Source organism: Aricia agestis, chromosome 17 (genome assembly GCF_905147365.1).
Source record: "Aricia agestis chromosome 17, ilAriAges1.1, whole genome shotgun sequence".
NCBI classification, from domain to species: Eukaryota; Metazoa; Arthropoda; class Insecta; order Lepidoptera; family Lycaenidae; genus Aricia; species Aricia agestis.
Window position 1 is genome coordinate 9,739,124 of NC_056422.1, and position 19,684 is coordinate 9,758,807.

The window sequence follows — 19,684 nt, forward strand, 5'->3', positions numbered from 1 at the left end:
TTTTTTGAGTTCCCAGCATTGTTCTCGTAGAAAAAGTTGTTCATTTCGACGGGCTCATTTGATGGTTTCAAGGATAACGGTGTTTACACTAACACACTGTATATTATGCCAAAAATACTACTTAAAATCAGTAACTTTCCCGACAGAGAGCAAAATATCGACAAAGTCAGTGTCTTCAAGAAAGTTTTCGGACCCAACTTGTACGGAGCACGGACAGTAAAACTCGTTTTAAATTGATAAAATCTTACGTTAAAATCGATTATGTCAATTTATCGGATTACAATAATTGAAACATATAATAGTGATTTATGCGATAAGTTTATCAACAGTACCGGCGGGCGAAGTGATTTCCAAAACAAACGCGCTCGCCGATACTCCTAGCTGTTATCTACGATTTTTTTTACATTTCCTTTGATAAATGCCCGGTTTATGAGGTTACTTTTGAAGTGTTTATCGATTCACTAGCGTTTTTGGTAGGCTGATTGCCAAAAAATTACCCATCATCATTGACGCTGCAGAATAGATATTGTTTTGTGTGATATGTTTCAGTCCAAAAACCTCAGAAAGCTGGCATTTAAAGATCCTTTAGCCAAGTTGTCACCTTTCATCGCAAATTAACCGGCTTTTTAAATGAAATGAAATGAAAATATTTATTTCTAAATAGGTTAACAAAGTTAACACTTAGAACGTCTACATGACCTATCACCGGTTCGGGATCTCGCACTGGGCCACCTTTTACCAAAAAAGTGGAAAATAACTATAATAGCTTAAGCTAAAGAATATCAAATGGGTTTCGAATATAGGAATTGTTAAGTGACACGGTCTACATGGATGATTATTTTCATGGAATGCAGCTACCACTCAAAGCCTGCAGCTCCCAATTGAGATTTTACAATGTGGCGGCGTAAGTTACAATTTTGGCCAAGCACCAGCCTTGTAAGTTTGATATACCCGATCCATTATAAATCGCTTTGTCAAACCACATTTTTATCCCTTACAATATGTCTCTCATATATCTCCATAAGCCTCTCTGGGACTTAGGCATGGGCAATAAGTAATATTTTATCGTCCATGTCAAATCGCAAAAAGAACACGGCTATAAAAGTAATTCCAATGTCATTAAATCGTGTACCGTGGTCCGTGATCGTCACGACCCCAGCGCCAATTTGGATAAACGCCGTACATCTATCATTACACTGTGTCGTGATGAGGTGCATATCATCCATGACCCGAAAACTACGTGTCAATTAAATTATTGAGATTCTTTCCTGTCCTTTCCTTTGACCCATGGCTGATGGCTTCGTTCACTCCCGCAAAATCCATAATTCCATATCAATATTATAAAATATGCGAAAGTGTGTCCGTCTGTTTGTCAGTCTGTTACCACTAAACCTATTTTGCTGACATTTTACAAGGATATTTTGAGTCCCGGGGAAGGACATAGGACACTTTTTATCAAAACGTACGGTTCCCACACGATATTTTCGTGCAACGGAGTTGCGTGCCTCATCTAGTTATGTATAAAGTATAATATGTTTTATGTAATTATTAAAATATAGGTATTACATTGTAATACCTATACAAGATGTTAGTGTAAACACCGTTATCTTTGAAACCATCAAAATATGAGCCCGTCAAAATGAACAACTTTTTCTATGAGAACAATGCTGGGAACTCACAAAAATCCGTCTTCATATCCATACAAATTGCCGATCCGGGCATCCGTATGGGATATGAAGACATCATTTTTTTTTAGTTCCCAGCATTGTTCTCATGGAAAAAGTTTTTCATTTTGTCGGGCTCATTTGAAGGTTTCAAGGATAACGGTGTTTACACTAACACACTGTATAATATTGCTATAGCGTCATACTCCGCGATCGCATTTACATAACACGGGGGGTTTTTTATGATTATGTTCCCATGGCTGCTTGTATGAGTTGTATCTTTCACTCCCGAATGCTAATGCATTTACTCCGTTGGTAAATTCAGCAAAGTTTATTTTTGTGAAGCTTCTTAATATTTTTTTTTGCTGAACAAAAAAAAAACTAACTTGATAAACTAAGAGTTTTTTAGAGTTAATTTAACTTGAGTTTCTAGAGGATTATTAACCTTATGTTGACGGTATTTCTCGTCTTTTTTAAAACAGGGTCGGTTCGTCTTATAGAATTTAAAATTGATTTACCTAAAATCTAATTAAAAGTACAAAGGAATTAGGAAACAATGAATATTCATGTTTAGCCAAGTGTAGGTGCCTAATATGCATATTGAGTTATTGACTCAAGTATCGATTACGAAACTGAATAAGGGCCACGCCACTACGCGTAATATCTGAGAAATGCTTGTTCAATTTCTGAATATTATCCCTATGGGCTATGTTGCAAGAATTAAGATGACTCTATTTTTGCAATAGAAATTAACTTATCAGTTATCACTTATCACACTAATATTATAAATATTTGATGAGTTTACTATGTTTGTTACTTCACGTCTAAACGGCTAGAGCGATTATAATAAAGATAGAATAACTTGATATCCGGGATTGTTGGAAAATATAACAATTTATTTTCCCTAATAAACCGCGGGTAACATCGGGGGGCACAACTATCATTATTAATAAGTTAAATATGCAAATAAACTACCTATACCATTTTAGCTAACGGATTTGATGGAAAACTTTTGCACTCTCATTTTTATAAGCGAATGAATTTTGAAGTTTCTCCGCGCGAGTTTACTGAATTTATTTTTCTCTCAATAAAATGTTGTGGAAATTTGAAAAGCCATTTCAATTTATTTATTCGGACTTCAATTTCATACGTGAACAATATTTAGGAATGCACAACTTAACACACCTACATTTTTTTTTTTTAATATTAGACCGGCCAAATCGGCGTACGTTCTTACAATTTTACAAGTGTCTTTTACACTTAAAAAGTGTGTAGCAAAGTAAGTAAGTAGGTAATAAAATAAGTAATTTTATACACCCTCATTATTTGTCAAAATATGTAAACTTTATCCCTCTGAAGTCACGAATGTCTCTAAATCAATCACTTGTTCCCAGGTACCGAGTACCAGAGCGCGAGATGTCCCGGCGCGGCGGGGACCGCACGGCTCCGCTTCGGACCCCCACAATGGCCGGGGGTCTCTTCGCCATAGACAAGGAGTACTTCTACAAGATCGGCTCCTACGACCAGGGCATGGACATCTGGGGCGGAGAGAACTTGGAGATGAGCTTTCGGGTATAGAGATTTTTTTTTTCTTAAGCGGTCGTTTGCGTACAGGGTCTAGCTAAAACGATTCTAACGTTTTTAAATAAATAATGAGTATGCCCGGTTTCTGAGGTTTTTTTAAACCGAAAATATAAGCTTTATTTAATAGAAAGCTATTAAAAAGGTTTTGATTGACTTATCGACAACGCTATAAAAGAATAGATAAACAGCAGGCAAATACTTCAGAAACTCAGCATTAGATGCGTAGCAAATTTTCAGGAAGCGCGGCGTAGGAAAGAGGAAAGTTTTGCCATCTGCCTATGGATCAATTTTTTCGATGATACATTCCAAAAATTTAACTTTTTCAGAAAAGTTGAATATTGGAAGAGTGTTTGTGACACCCGACCTCGAACTCTTTAGTGACACTAATTTTATTTGTCATCAGTTACGTATTCGACACTTTTACGTAATTCACCATCTGTTCGATATTATGCGTAGCGAATTGTTAAATAAACTGTTAGCAGGGTATAATGATCTGAAAGGTATGACGTATGAAACATTTTTTCTGGCATAAGCTCCATAAAAGTATATTTTACAACGAAGATTCCAGTCTATAGACTATCATATTGGAAAAGTACTTACACCGAGAACATCGCCTTTCTACTTTGCCCTACCAAAATAATAGAAGGGCAACGGATTAATAGGAACAATGCAACAGATATGGCAGTGCGGCGGTCAGTTGGAGATAGTGCCGTGTTCCCACGTGGGCCACGTGTTCCGGGACAAGTCTCCATACTCGTTCCCTGGTGGAGTCCAAAACGTGGTGCTCCATAACGCCGCGCGCGTCGCCGAAGTGTGGATGGACGAGTGGGGAGAGTTCTATTACGCCATGAATCCAGGTTCGAAAAAAAAAACGCGTTGCTAACATTTTGACAGCTGCGTTTGAAAATGGAACTTGTCTTTGGTATTGCGATTTTTGCCGCTAATATAATTATTAATTGTACGTGAAGGATTAAAATATGTAATATCCTGTATGCTTTGAGCGCCGAAAACTACAACCGCGGTAAACTACATAGAAGTTGTTATCGCTACCGTAGTAAATACCTTATCTATGTTAATGAGTATGTATAAATACTAAGAAAATGTCGTTATATTTTTCGCATATCTCAGAAAATTACTTATTATTTAAAAGTTTAGATCACACTAAAGTTATTTTTTATGAATTAAATTATCAAGAAATCCGTTACTGTTTTGAACCAGGTGTGCAATAAATAAGTCAGTCGTATCACTGGCAGACAAAACGGTTTTTCCCAACGCGATAAAATATAGCTAGTCTTAGTTCATTATAAACATTTGCGTAACCATCGAAATCAGACGATAGTTTGCATAAACTAAATCTTCTTCATCGCATGTTTATTAACAGTACGATCGTAGACAAGATAATAATGCAATTTCTTCATATGTATTATGTTTTATTTTTAAACAATTGTCAGTTTCATGAGAGTACTTACCATAGATTATAGAGTTCACGTCGTGTTGTAAGTCACTCATAAATAGGTCACTTTCACACGTTCAAATTAAAAGGTATGTAACTGGTCAATTAGATAAATACAATAGGTGCGAATTAATCTCGCGCCACGATTTGTCAATATAATAGAGTATAGACCAATGAGTCACCAGAGGTCGCGCGAACCGGCTTCGGGACCTTTTCACTTTCCGAAATAGAGGCCAAACGCTCATTAGAATGCTTACACTGTAAAGCATCGAATGCTGTGTGCAAGTATTCCGTAAAAAAGAAATTGAGGCCTGTGTTCTGTATTTAAAATGTTCTTATTTTGTCGTTAAAACAAAAACAAAAATATTTTAAACATAAAGTTCAAATTCTTATGCCATATATAGAGAAGTGTATCGAAGATGTTTCTTACATAATATTACCGTGACCTAAAATATCGTGATGCAAATCGACGGGTGCAAAGTAAAAAAAGTCATCTGCAATTTTGAGTTTTTCGTTTTTTTGTAGAAACTAGCTTAAAATATCATGTTCTACAACATAACAAAAACAAAAATTGAAATATCACTTTATTTCTGGTACTTTTGTCACGTAAAAGAAGACATCTACTCCTGTTTTGTGAAATTGCACGACGTAGATGCGGATAACTACCGCTGGTCGTCTATACGCGGGACGCGCGGGGTTAATGTTATGCGGCATAAGCGGCTATCTGCCATATAGCTTTTTCTACGTTGCGATTGTGATTTAGATGTCTCAATTTACTTTTGTAAATTAGTATTGTTTGTTATGTTTATGAGTACCTTTCTATGTTAATTCTTATTGTTATTATATTAATTGACTTCTAATTTCTTTCTGTTATTTTTTACTGTTGTTTCATGTTCAGAAAGTCCTTTTTAAAGAAGTTGAAAGTTTCCAGAACATAAACGATAGATTTATCGAGCAAAATACTGTGTTGCCCGATGAAGAATTATTGAACTTCTATAGAAAACCTTGACGTATCAGCGATGAATACAAATGAATATAAGTTAACTTCGTAAGATAAGTCCCCATGGTTTGAATACTCTGGGCCAGTCACACCAGTTCACTCTCAGTCTAAAATATAAAATGATTTTGAAAATTTGGATGTCGATCTAAGCAAATTATTAAATACGTCAACGCCCTCAGAATACAATTCATCACTTCAAGTCCGCCGCGTCCATTATCAGTATTAGATCAAAATATTATGTCTTTTTTATTAAACAGATAGTTTGATCTCATATAATCTATGACCTGCTTGAATTTATTAACTCATATATCGAGCCATCGAGTATATTATCCCTCTCAAACTGTGAATCTTCTAAAGACAACACCGTTGATACTTCTTCGGCAGTGGAGGCATCAAGTGAATATTCTACGCCTTCCTCGTTAAACGGTAGAAAAAGACGTCATCAGTTCAGTATTGATCTAAAGAAAAGGCGATTGAGAAATAAAGACACGTGTATTGACACATGACGTAAATTACGACAAAATTTAGGTAAACAAAATATGCAAAACATCATATTCCGGCATTTGCAAGTTTAATTGTAGCGCAAAAATATCTCGCAAAGTTTTCCTTTTAACTTATCTTTGCCCGGTTTTAGGATCTCTGTGATCATGAAAAGCAATTGAGAAATCGTAGAAATAAAATTTCATTTTGTGTTCTGAAGAATCGTATACATCCCTTCGATGGTGTAAAACGTCCAGCGACGCTTATGATGTTATAATGAACCCATCATGATCACAATTCACAAGTGCCAAGTACAAAGACTTACTCGTAATAAGCCTCTGCCTAAATTATAATAATTTACAACATAGTTCCTGTACTGATAATGATACTGAATACTTTTTAAATTAGTTTTAAAGTAATTAAAGTATTGACACAGAATTTCATTTTTGTTGTGAGAAATTACGATTTGTACGAAAGTAAATGAATGATTCCTAAGTATATCCAAACTAATATTAAAATGGGAAAGTATGTTTGTTTATTTATTTATTTATTTGTCCTTCCTTCACGCTCTAACTAAGAAACTAATCGTATTGTTTTTTTTGGCATAAACTTATTTGAAAAGATAAAACCGCTTATGTTACTAGACTACTTTTGGTCTTGGAATAACATCATGTTTCTAAGGGAGCTTACAGGAATATTTGCATTTTACGCGATTTTCAAATTCCACGCGAGCGAAGCCGCGAGCAAAAGCTAGTATTTCATATTTTAACTTCCTTCTAAATCGTGCACCTTGCACCGATTCGACAACGTAGAAAAAGATATCTATGCAATTATGTTCTGAACTTGGTGTTTTTAAGGTGTAAAACGGGCATTAACTACATATTTTAATAATATAAAGTGTTACACTTTACGTAGGTACTGATAATCGCACTAGTAATCGGTAAAAATACTTTAATAAATATAATTTTTAATTCCCACGTAGAAACGACCAAGTGGTAGTTAACTCAGTTGTCATATTTTCAAGCGCAATGTAGATGCAGACAACTACAATATCTCGTAAATTAAACATAAATAGAAGAAATTAAATATACATGTAGATTAATTTATAAATAATGAAACAACGATGAAAATTTCAATAAATTTGATTGGAAATTGACAAAATGGGAGCATTTTTTCCTATTATGCGCTCTCCTGAAAAGTAGCTGTTTTGTAGATGACTCTTTTTACTTTGCACCCGTCGAAATATTTATTAACATAAAACTTTAATTCAAAACCCGTTTTATGTGGCTTGAACTATGAATAATTTAGTTCGTATTTGGTAGTTAGAGCGATAAAATGTTTTCGATTTCGTTTGGGTGCGATCTAAGTCTAATCGTGTTACCAAAGACAATTAATTTTTTTCATTTGCAAAATATTAGCAACGCCGCATAAAAAGTTTTGTTGTGGTTTGGAATAATTTTGAATTTAACCTCAAATTGTCGAGCTTCCTAACAACATTAACCATTGCAGCTGCATTCATCTTTCCCCTCGCCTATTTATCCAGTGCGCGTATTCGATCGCCAATTTTTTTTAATCGGATACACGTAACGGAGTTTTATGCATGCACATTTTGCTATTTTTTATTGTCTATGTTTCCTTGTGTTTTTTCAGCTTATGTTTTACATGTTGTTTACTTTTTTCACTCCTACTTTTTTATTCTTTTCACTTAGCTTCTTCGATGCAGAAGCAATGTTTTGTGATTGTGTATTGGGTTTATGTATATGAGTGCCACAGCAATTCTTATTCCTGGAAAGTTGGGGCAGATATTAAAAAAGGCTTAATAACATTAATAACAATTTTATTTGATTAAATAATCTGTATTAACAACAATAAGTAAATTACAATAACAAATAACCTATCAGTAACATTATTAAAACATTTCAGGCACCTAAGTAAATTGTTTCACGTTTGCTCAAGTTTCGTTGATTTTGTATGGCCTTTGATATTTAATATACATACTAATCTACTTTAAACAATAAACATTCGTCACAGATTAAATATAGAAATATGTCATATTTTATATAATTATCTGCTGCAACTAACTCTCATGGCTTAATAGAATACTAATTAAGATTTAAATTTGGTTAACCGTCAGTCCTTTTTTTAATTCTTGGCATTCGTTTATCTTTTGCCATAAAATGTTTGAATTTCGTTTAAAAATGCATCGAGGTAAATGTTAATTAAATTTAAATAATTTTATACAACCACTAGAAAAAAATCTTTGTTCGCAGACTCTCCCAAATAGGGCAATTAAATCTTACAATTATACAGTCGAATAATTAAATATTGGCAGCTTTATAGAGTTCAGACTCTGTGACCTACATCCGAATTGGTCCTTCGAGCGCTCTTTGAATTAGGTGGAGCAAAAAATTTGAAGCTTTAACTTTACTAGCTGTTCGATATATATATACAAGAATTGCTCGTTTAAAAATTTAAGATTAGTTTTTTGGACGGTGTTTTTATACTTATTTAAAATGATAAGATTTTCCTAAAGTAACTTTTCATGCTTTGGTTTTGATAATACTTCATAATTATTATACTTAGTAAGTAAATGTTTGTTAGTGATATGAATTGTCGTAAAAGTATTTTTGATGTTACGTCCTTATGACGTAAAGATGTTGGTTTTATGTAAGTATCACTTTTAATTTTATTTATTATGTAAAAAAATATATTTCAGTGTAATATGCACAGTTTAAGTTGCAGGTAGAGATCCGCATATTATGGTCGAAATGCGCAAAGAAAAATTTTTTTTTTTAAAATATGTAGTCTCTCCTCTGTGGTCTGTACGACACTCTGTCACGTCAATCTAAATCTCAGCAATACCCAAAGCGGTACCCAAAATTTTTGCTCAGCGTGTTAATTTAATATATTGTATGAATTTCAATGTTGACCAACATAAGTAAGTACACCTACAGATACATTCTGTTACAAATATTCTAACTAGTGAAGAGAAAGTTCGCACAATCTGCTCTGAAGTTTGGGCCATATTGATAATCCTAGCCTTACACCTACATATGGATTCAATTACAAATTATATTAAAAATATCTTGATGGAGCGAAAGTTATACTCGCGTGGGTGGCCGGTGTTGGGGACATATTTCAAGCTAACGAGCTTGTTTCATGTTTGCTTGGCTCCCGATTTAGACAAGCGAAACTTCACCAGAATAGATGTGGGGTTCCATAATCTTGGGATATTTTTAACCGACGCAAAAAGAAGTAATAATTTGTCTGGGATTTTGATGCGTTTTTATGAGGCAATCAAATGTGACACAAAATTTGTCTTTTAAATAATATAAATGAAAGTTATCATCATCCCTAAATTGCTTCTCACTGCTAGGGCTTCTGTCTCTTAATTGTTAATGTAACGAGAACTGCGCGGCTAAAATGGTCGCTTTAGAGAATCATATTATGAATCATAATATGATATATTTTTTTAAAATCGCAAAATGCAAGTCTGCTTGCAATTCATGTCTAGTAATTCGTACTAATTTGACATTTGACAGTTTGACTGTTTTGACAATTCATTTGCTGAATTGATTGAGAGGAATTGCTAAATGTGACCGTTTTAGCCCCGTCGTTCTCGTGAGAATATATCTCATATCTCATTAACCTGGACTATAGCTCAGTTACTGAACTTTAGGCCAGGTAACAGGTTAATGAGATATAATTTTCCTTCTAAGAACAATCAGCATGCGCACTACAATATTAATTTTGTGAAAAGAATTTAAACATTTCCTGCAACATCTTTTTATATTTCCTGCCATTAAAATATAATTGTGGTTAATAGTTTATTTGTTTCTGATGATCATAACCATTTAAAATTTTATTGATCGACAATGCCAAATTGTTAAAAGATTTTATCAGTAACAGATTATTTGTTTTACGTTAATGCGTTTTGTTTGTATCACTTATTGATAGTAACATTGATATTTAATAAACACCGTCCAAAAAGCTTTTTTTTATGAAATAAGGGGGCAAACGAGCAAACGGGTCACCTGATGGAAAGCAACTTCCGTCGCCCATGGACACTCGCAGCATCAGAAGAGCTGCAGGTGCGTTGCCGGCCTTTGAAGAGGGAATAGGGTAATAGTGGAGGGTAGGGATGGGAAGGGAAGGGAATAGGGGAGGATAGGGAATTGGTCCTCCGGTAAACTCACTCACTCGGCGAAACACAGCGCAAGCGCTGTTTCACGCCGGTTTTCTGCGACAACGTGGTATTTCTCCGGTCGAGCCGGCCCATTCGTGCCGAAGCATGGCTCTCCCACGTATAAATATATCTTAAAAGAGATTTTAACCCTTTAGCTGATTCATATCATAATAGTTGAGCTTGAGACTTGAGAGAGGCGACTAATATTACTAATATAAAAATAATAGGAGCAAAAATAATTTTCGTCCAAGCTTCTGTGTTGCTAGTTTTAGCAACACAGAAGTAGCGAACAAAGTTTGAAAAAAGCTTGTAACATTTAACATGGTTTCTGTCTGTGTGATTTTACTAACTGTTGTTTTGTTATAATATTACATATAAGCTTGTTATGGCAATTATTAAAAGCAGCACTTACAATGCTTCATTTTTGTGTTGTCATAGCAAGTAATTAAGCAGCTCTAAGGAGTCTAACCGTATAGAATTTAGTCCGATAATATGAATTCTTAGATTTATTACATCATCATCAAAAAATGCATATTGTTTCTTGCTGGGTAGTCTTATTAGAGCTGTCAACTGAACTTGTCTGGCATGGAGTTGGAGTTTCGTGTTATGTTGCTACCGGTTATTTCTGTCACCTCTGCCCCCGTAGACAACTGGCAAAACGCTAACGCTAACGCTAGCGCTACAAAATGTATGGATTTGACATTAGTATTCGCTAGCGAAGCGATGCCTAATGTCAAATCGCATATATTTTAGCTAGCGTTAGCGCTTTGCCACTTGTCTACAGGCCCTGGCGGGCAGGTTTTGCCACTCACATTTGGTGGCATTGTTTCTGCCGAGTTTTTGCCTTCCGTTGGTGTTACGTTGTTACAACTTTGCGTCTTTGTCTGTGCCAGACAAGTGTATGGGCACAGTATAGAACGGTAGAATATCTTCATACAAACGCACCACGATAACGCACTGTACGGCGTTTGCCTTAACGTTCGTTAGCCGACGTATGTGCGTGCAGATTATCCGCACGCACGCTCACATTCAAGCCGTTGACTGCGTGCGCGCCGCTCGCCTTATCGAACGCACATGATCAAACCGATCATTTGCGTGCGCGACGGGTTCCTTACCGCACGCACACATACAAATCCACTATGTATGCGTGTGCGACAAGCGGACGAGTGCGGTAAATCGCGCGACCGCACGCACACACTCAAACCTCGCCGCGTTTGTATGTAGACATTCCTCTATCCTACACTGTAACGGTCAGGTGTGGATGTGCGGCGGCACGCTGGAGATAGCGCCGTGCTCGCACGTCGGTCACGTGTTCCGCAAGACCACGCCCTACTCGTTCCCCGGCGGCACGGGCCGAGTCGTCAACCACAACAACGCGCGGCTCGCCGAAGTGTGGCTTGACGACTGGAAGCATTTCTACTACAATATTAACCCAGGTCAATTAACATAGACCAGTTTGCGTGTTGATGCTGTTTGATTTCGCATGTTTTGAGGTGTGATCTATACTAATATTATAAAGCGGAAGAGTTTGTTAGTTTGTTTGTTTGAACGCGCTAATCTCAGGAACTACTGGTCCGGTTTGAAAAAATCTTTCAGTGTTAGATAGCCAATTTATCAAGGAAGGCTATAGGCTATATTTTATCACGTTAATACTAATAGCAGCGAAGAAATAGAGGAAGGTGGGAAAAAAAAACGGGAAATTATTTGAAAGGGCTTATTTGAACGCGCTAAGCTCAGGAACTACTGGTCCGATTTGAAAAATTCTTTCAGTGTCAGATAGCCCATTTGCTGAGGAAAGCTATAGGCTATATTTTATCACGCTAAGACTAATAGGAGCGAAGAAATAGAGAAAAGTGTGGAAAAAACGGGGGAAATTATTTGAAATGGCTTATTTGAACGCACTAAGCTCAGGAACTACTGCAGGGCAATCGCGTTATTTTTAAACGTTTCAATTCAGGTTCACATTTGCTTTGGTTGTGGTTCAGTTACGGTTCGGTTCCGCTGCGTCTGAACAAAATTCAGTATCGTGCTAACGTTCCAACCGTAACTCAAACTTAGATGGAACTCGAACGAAGCACAACGTTTGACCTTTAGACAGACATTGCAGCGGACCAATCAGCGCCCTTCTGATTTAATTTTGATTGGCTTAAATATGAACAAATTTTTTCCGATGCGTTAATTGGTCAATTGACAAATTGGTTATTTACATATGGATGAACATGACACGAGTGAAGTTGTTTTGGTGCCTAGTTATGAATTAATATGAATGTTACTTGGAGTTTTTAATTTACGTAGGTGAATTCATAATATTGTTTTACTATATTTTACAAACGCCATACTTAAGTGTTCAATAGTGACTTGTGAGTTGTGACATTTACGTAAAGAAGTAATGTCAAAATTCGATTCACTTTCTAACAAACTAAAATAGTCCGTAGTGTTATTTTACAGCTTTGAAGTAAAATATAAGCTTATATTATAATTTGATTATAGCTTATGTTATATTTTTACATTCATTTTTGACAATTTTACACACCAAAATAAGAAACGTTCCATAAACGTGCGAGTAGAAGTAGCATTGTATCAACTTTTTGTTTTGCCAGCGTTTGCGCTTGGGCTGAGGTTCAGTAACGTCTAAATTAGCTGTCAAAACGTTAGCGCGATACCGAATCGTACCAAAAGTCTATCAACGTCCGAGTTTCATTTGCGCTTCAGTTGAAAAAAATTATCGCGATTGCCCTGCAGGTCCGATTTGAAAAATTCTTTCAGTGTCAGATAGCCCATTTGCTGAGGAAAGCTATAGGCTATATTTTATCACGCTAAGAAGAAAGAAATAGAGGAAAGTGTGGAAAAAACGAGGGAAATTATTTGAAAGGGGCTTGTTTGAACGCCCTAATCTCAGGAACTACTGGTCCGATTTTAAAAATTCTTTCAGTGTTAAATAGCCCATTTATCGAGGTAGGCTACAGGCTATATTTTATCACTCTACGACTAATATGAGCGAAGAAATAGAGGAAAATGTGGAAAAACGGGGGAAATTATTTGAAAGGGCTTATTATCTTAAGAAACTACTGGAGCAATTTTTATGTTATTTGGCACATATGAAGAATAGACCACGTGAAAGGACATATATTTCTTGTTTTGAAGAAAAATGTACGGTTTCCATATGACATTCCTAAATTACGCGGGCGAAGCGGCGCCGAACATCTAGTATTACATATAGAGCGATTAGTGTTGTGATGTATGCCGGATTTCTGAGGTTTTTTGACAGGAGTGTATTTGATAGCGTTGTTGATTGGTGATCGTTTTGAAATTAGTCAATCGATAGCGCTAGTGAGAAGTTAAACTTCAGTTAAAGGACCATAGAATCTGAGCAATGCATGCATTGGTTGGCATTGTTTAGAAATTGCGATGGATAATGCCCGGTCTAATGTTTTTAACAGGAGTTGATCAATTGACTAACATGCCATAACATTGACCACTCAACAATGATGTTGAATAGATAAACTACAGTCAAAAGACCTCGGATATCGGGTAATGGAATGTTAAAACGTTCAAAAGCTAACCTACCCCATGGGGGTAAATAAATCGTGGCACACTTAATATGACTAGACCGTGCAGCGAATCAAACAGCTTTCATTACGTGAATTGAGCTTTTATGTACCTGGATGGCTGCGTAAATGCTTAAAATGTATTAAAATATTATATGTTGGTGTGGTTGTCCCCTAGTGGTTGGATTCACTAAACTCGTGTTGCGACAATTTAAATCGAGAATTTTTATTGACAATTATTTCAGCGCCACAATTGACTCTACTGAAGCCTGAAATTACATTGAATGCACATCAGCCATCCAGTTATAAATATACTAGTGAGCTTTCGCATACATTGAAAATGCCTATCGTTGCAACATACAAACATAAAACTTCAATAGTGCTAAAATTAACCCAATGCATAAAATGCATAAATTAACAAAATTAAACATAAAATTGACAGTTTATAAGTGTGACAAATAACTTTTATTCGCGACTGAACTTTTATCAATGTCTTGCCTCGATATAAAATAAACACAGTTTCTTACAATGTCTATTTGAGTGCAAAAGTAATTCTATCACTTACTCAATAATAATCACTTGTCCAAAATACAATCGTGAGAGAAATAACTATTAGGGTCCCCGCAGACTTTCAATTTTAAGTTGGCCGGCTATCGTACAAACCACAGAGATAGATCAAGATAGAAGCGCCATGTCGCTCGTGTTCATACAAATTGTAACGACATGGCGCTTCTATCTTGATCTATCTCTGTGGTTTGTACGATAGTCGGCCAACTTAGAATTGTAAGTCTGCGGGGACCCTTACAGTTTTCTTGGCAACAGTTTTCGTGGAACTTCGCTTATTGTTCTCCTAACAGACCCGAAACTCGGTTTTGTCGCTTATCGCACTTTGGCATTTGGCTGTTATTACTTATTACTTGAATTGGCTTCTAAGTTGATACAATGGCTTCATATATTTGTAACTTTATTTATAGTATGTCATGTCATTGGATTAAATTTGGCCTTCTTTATGTCATAGTGTAGAATGTAGATAGTTATTTTATGAAAATATGTTACTTAACGTATAAAATGCCCGTGCATTTCCTCATGTCTCAGTTTTTTTTAAAGAAAATATTTAGTCAACGATAGGCATTTTCGAATGCTTCATAAGCTTTATAGATAATTCTAATTGGGATATTATTAATGCATATTTATTTCATTTTCATTCTCTGTTGTGTCCTAATATTGTTCTTGATTAATTGAACCAAAGAAGCAATATTTGCATATCAATTGACTTACTTTTGCATCAAGTAAGTCAATTGTACCAATCTTTCCAAATTGGCATACTTTTACATCTACATTACTATTTTAACAGACATTTTTAGGACACAATAATTTATCTTTTACTTTTTCTGTTTGAAGACCAAATCATTATTTAAATTAATAGACTTCATATGTTTTTTTAATCTGGTAATGAATATTGTTTAACAAATGTGCATGCATTTTAACTAACACTAACTTTAAACTTATAACATTTAGTTGCTGATTTGTTTTTATGATTGATAGGCTGTATTCTACTCCTACTCTTGCCTATACCTATGTTAGTTTAAATTCTACTACAGTTACCATTTTTCTAATGTTTTTGATATCTTTGTTTTTTGTACAGAAATTGACATATGTACAGCTTGTCAGAAAACAGTAGACACCATCATTTTTAAACTTCATAAAAATATGAAATAAAACAAAAAATGTATCAGGGTCATAATATTTAAAGCGTACAAACATTATCTGTGGAAATACGAGACGTAAAAACCACCATTCGATTGCGATTACGTTTAGAATATTATGTTGATCAAACAGTACCTGTTGTGTCGTTTTTCTTTTGTGTATATTTCATGTAAAAAAATGTGCAATAAATAGTTAAATAAATCAGCGTCTACTCTTTCTTGACAGACTGTACAAAATTGTCGTCTGGTATAACCATTAGGAATATGGTAACATCTACAGTTCGACAAGGCTTTATTTGAACGTGGCGCGAAAAAGAAGTAAACGCTTCTATCATAGAAAGACGTCATTTTTGACATGTGTTTGACAGTTCTCCTTTAAAAGTAGCGCTCCCGTCAATGTCACCCACGTTCAAATAAAGCCTTGTCAAACTGTAGTTTTACAGTACTATTACTTTTTATACTAATGTGTGTATGTCTGAGCAGGTGCGTTGAATGTGCCCGTGGGTGATGTGAGCGAGAGGAAGGCTCTTCGGGAGCGACTCAAGTGCAAGAGCTTCAGATGGTACTTGGAGAACATATACCCTGAGAGCCAGATGCCCCTCGACTACTATTACTTGGGAGAGGTCAGTATGAGAATTATTTAAGAGATAATTTTGTCGTCAAAAAAGTATTTTCGAGACAGAATTTATATTTAAAAAATATGAGTAGGTACTTAGTAAAAATTTCTATGCGGGTCATCGACCTCACACTGCAAACATCTGATTTGAAAGTTCAGAACAAGACAACTTTTTAAACGTGGGAGAGCCATGCTTCGGCACGAATGGGCCGTCTCGACTGGAGAAATACCATGTTCTCACACAAAATCGGCGTGAAACAGCGCTTGCACTGTGTTTCGCCGAGTGAGTGAGTGAGTTTACCGGAGGCCCAATCCCCTACCCTATTCCCTTCCCTACCCTCCCCTATTCCTTTCCCTACCCTCCTCTATTACCCTTATTCCCTCTTAAAAGGCCGGCAACGCACTGGCAGCACTTCTGATGCTGCGAGTGTCCATGGGCGACGGAAGTTGCTTTCCATCAGGTGACCCGTTTGCTCATTTGCCCCCTTATTTCATTAAAAAAAAACTCGGGCGGCGGCAATGGCTTACCATCAGGCAATCTGTCCGCTTATTCCCTCGTTAATTTTAACCCTTAACCACCTACCACATATAATTGTCACACAACCACCTGCCATACGTCTGTGGGACCCTGGCTATAAAACGTACGATAACTATTAACCCTTTAACCGCCAAGCTTGAAATCAATTGTCGTGCCTCTAGCGCCGGCACCATAAATCGAAAAATTTATACCTACAACAAAAAGTGATGTGCAATACTTATCTTCTTCGATGTCGATTTTTTATTTCTTAATTTATAATTTATATAAAGTATAAACTGATATCTAGTATTTGAATCCATAATGTTGTTAGTAAATATACAACGCTGGCAAAAACTTTAGATAAAAACAGCTTGAATAGTGAAGTGACATAATTCCCGATATTTGTTATTACACTTCAAATAATATTAATTTCATAGTTTCCACGGATTAAATAATTGAGTTGTTTAAATATATAACCTACTACAAATATATATTTTCAATAGTAGATCGATATTCCATCCCCTTTACACGCATTCAATTTCATCTAAATGTAGCAGACAGACAGATAGGAAAGCGTTACTTTGTAATTTATTGTAATTTTATTTCTAATTTAAGTATTTACTACAATCACATTTATCGATAGCATCATCATAAGCACTAACTAACTAACACTAGTGGAAAATTCTAGAAGGCGGCACTCGCTTATGACGTCAGAAGCGGTCGTCTTTTTCCGACCGTGGCGCAGGGTGTGCTGACAACATTCGTTTCTAAACATGCAGGCTAGGGATGGGAATGCAGACTAGATGATGCCCGCAACTCCGTTGCGCCAAAACTCGTTTATCGCGCGGGAACCGTATATTTTTTTGGAACAAAAAGTATCCTATATCCTTTCCCGGGACTCTAAGTATCTCCATGCCAAATTTCAGCAAAATCGGTTCAGCGGTTTGGGCGTGAAGAGGTAACAGATTGACAGACAGACAGACACACTTTCGCATTTATAATATTAGTATGGAAGTATGGATTAGGTAGTAAAAACAGAAATGTTTTAATTTATGTGGATTTTTGTATTAACTGTAAATCATTGCTTATGTCCCGTCCCTACTGTCGGATTTTTCCGACTCGGGCGTTGGACATCAATACACTTTTCTAAGAATATTTTCGGTAATTTATTTAACTTTAGACATTATTTTTAGGTCTTCTAATTAAGAAACTAAAATGTAATCAATTGTAAATGATTACTTCGTTAACTATTTACCAAGTATAAACATTATTTTAATATAATACAGTGCTATCAAACAAAAAAGGCAGATTAACCGAGTAGTGGTACTGGTCGTAAATATCCGACCTTGGCGAAATGGGCACGAAAATATTTGTCGGATTATTCCGACCTTGGCGGCTAAAGGGTTAATAAAAAGGGGGAAGGAAATATTAATTTAAAAAATTCTTTGTTTACAAAATAAAAACTTGAATATCAACATTTTTCAAATAGTACAGCATATTTGGTACAATCTCGTGTTATTGGCTTACTCACTAACACTTTCACAAAATAATTAAAAAAAAAAAGATTAAATTGATAGGAAATTATTCTTACGTTTTTTATATAATTAAATTAACAAGTAAGTTTAAAAAAATAATAAAACTCATTATAGTTACTAATTCTAGAAAATTGCAGGCTCCAAACTTAGAGCTTTTTATGGCCATGAAGACAGATCTTGTCTGAGCATTCGAGGCAAATAGGAGCTTAGCATTCAAAACACATGTGTTGTGTTTTATGTTTTTTTAATATTCTTAAGTGGAACAGTTTTTACGAATTGCCAATCACTCTTCATCAGTGCTGCAGCATGGGATATCTGCTGGAGAGTCAAGTTAATCTGAAGGATTCTTCATATTACGTTACAGTTTCACATTGCTTTCACAATGTGCCCTAAGCGATCTCGTAAACTGTTTAGCCAGTTTCTCGATAAACATGTAACTGCTTTCAACCTTTTGTCTATGTAGCTGCACAGATAAGTTCACTAGAATGCAATTTCAGGCAGGGCAGATGACCAACTAAAGTGATTTTTGGCTAAATAAACATTCTTCCTAGGTCTAGATCGATTTTCCGCTAATTGGTACATCATCCTCAAATGAAAACTCTTGGTCACTTTCCAAAGGAATATAACTTTGTGATGTATATTGTATAGCTTCTTTGCACTGCAGTTGGCTCTTCGCATTCGGAATCAGACGCTCCACTATGAACTATCTTCCAATACAATATGATTAATTTTGACCGGCTCCACATCGCTGCATTCGTCCTTCGGTATGTTTTCATCATCTGTCAGGCCTTGGTCCAACCAACGCTCAATAAGAACTTAATTAAGAGCCATTACTTCCAAAACAATAAAAAATAACAATCGAAAAAACTTACGTAACCTCCTGACAGGGGTCTCTCAGACCCCCGCAAGTCCTTATAAGATAAATGCATGCATGCCTAACCTCGTCGAGCCGTTGGGCGATAGCTAGGGGCGCAGGAAAAAGGTACAAAAGCCAACGAGTCGATACAACACTCCGGCGCAAAAATATTAACAAAAATAATATCAGCGGGGTCTGTGAGACGTATGACAGGTGGTTAAGGGTTAAAAAATATAATTAATTTCCTTACCGTACCTTTACAACTGGGTGTGAAGTGGAGCGCTATAATAAAACTATACGGATTTTATCGAGAGGCGATAAGTCCGTGAAACGAGTTCATAACAACGACCGATACTTGCGAATACAAAGAAATCAATTAACTAAAGTAGAGCCGGCTCTATGGTTCCGAACCACGAGGATAGTCTTAAAAGAGAATAGTCTTAAGAGAGAAAATTATGAGTCCAGGTGCAGGCGATACCACCTCCTGCCTTTACACCTAAGACGTCAAATAACGGACATCTCGATGCTGCTCAAAATCG

The 19,684-nt window shown here is 35.9% G+C and overlaps 1 protein-coding gene across 2 annotated transcripts in view; it reads left to right on the forward strand.

Annotated features, from left to right (window-relative positions):
* Positions 1 to 19,684, forward strand: part of LOC121735236 (polypeptide N-acetylgalactosaminyltransferase 5) — a 42,779-nt gene that overhangs the window by 14,668 nt on the left and 8,427 nt on the right. The window contains exons 8-10 of one of the 2 annotated variants that reach the window (XM_042125990.1): positions 3,059 to 3,236; positions 11,623 to 11,803; positions 16,105 to 16,244. In XM_042125990.1, the coding sequence (XP_041981924.1) occupies positions 3,059 to 3,236; positions 11,623 to 11,803; positions 16,105 to 16,244 (499 nt within the window). Of the gene's footprint in view, positions 1 to 3,058; positions 3,237 to 3,924; positions 4,106 to 11,622; positions 11,804 to 16,104; positions 16,245 to 19,684 lie in introns of both variants that reach the window. The other variant, XM_042125989.1, reaches the window with a different exon arrangement.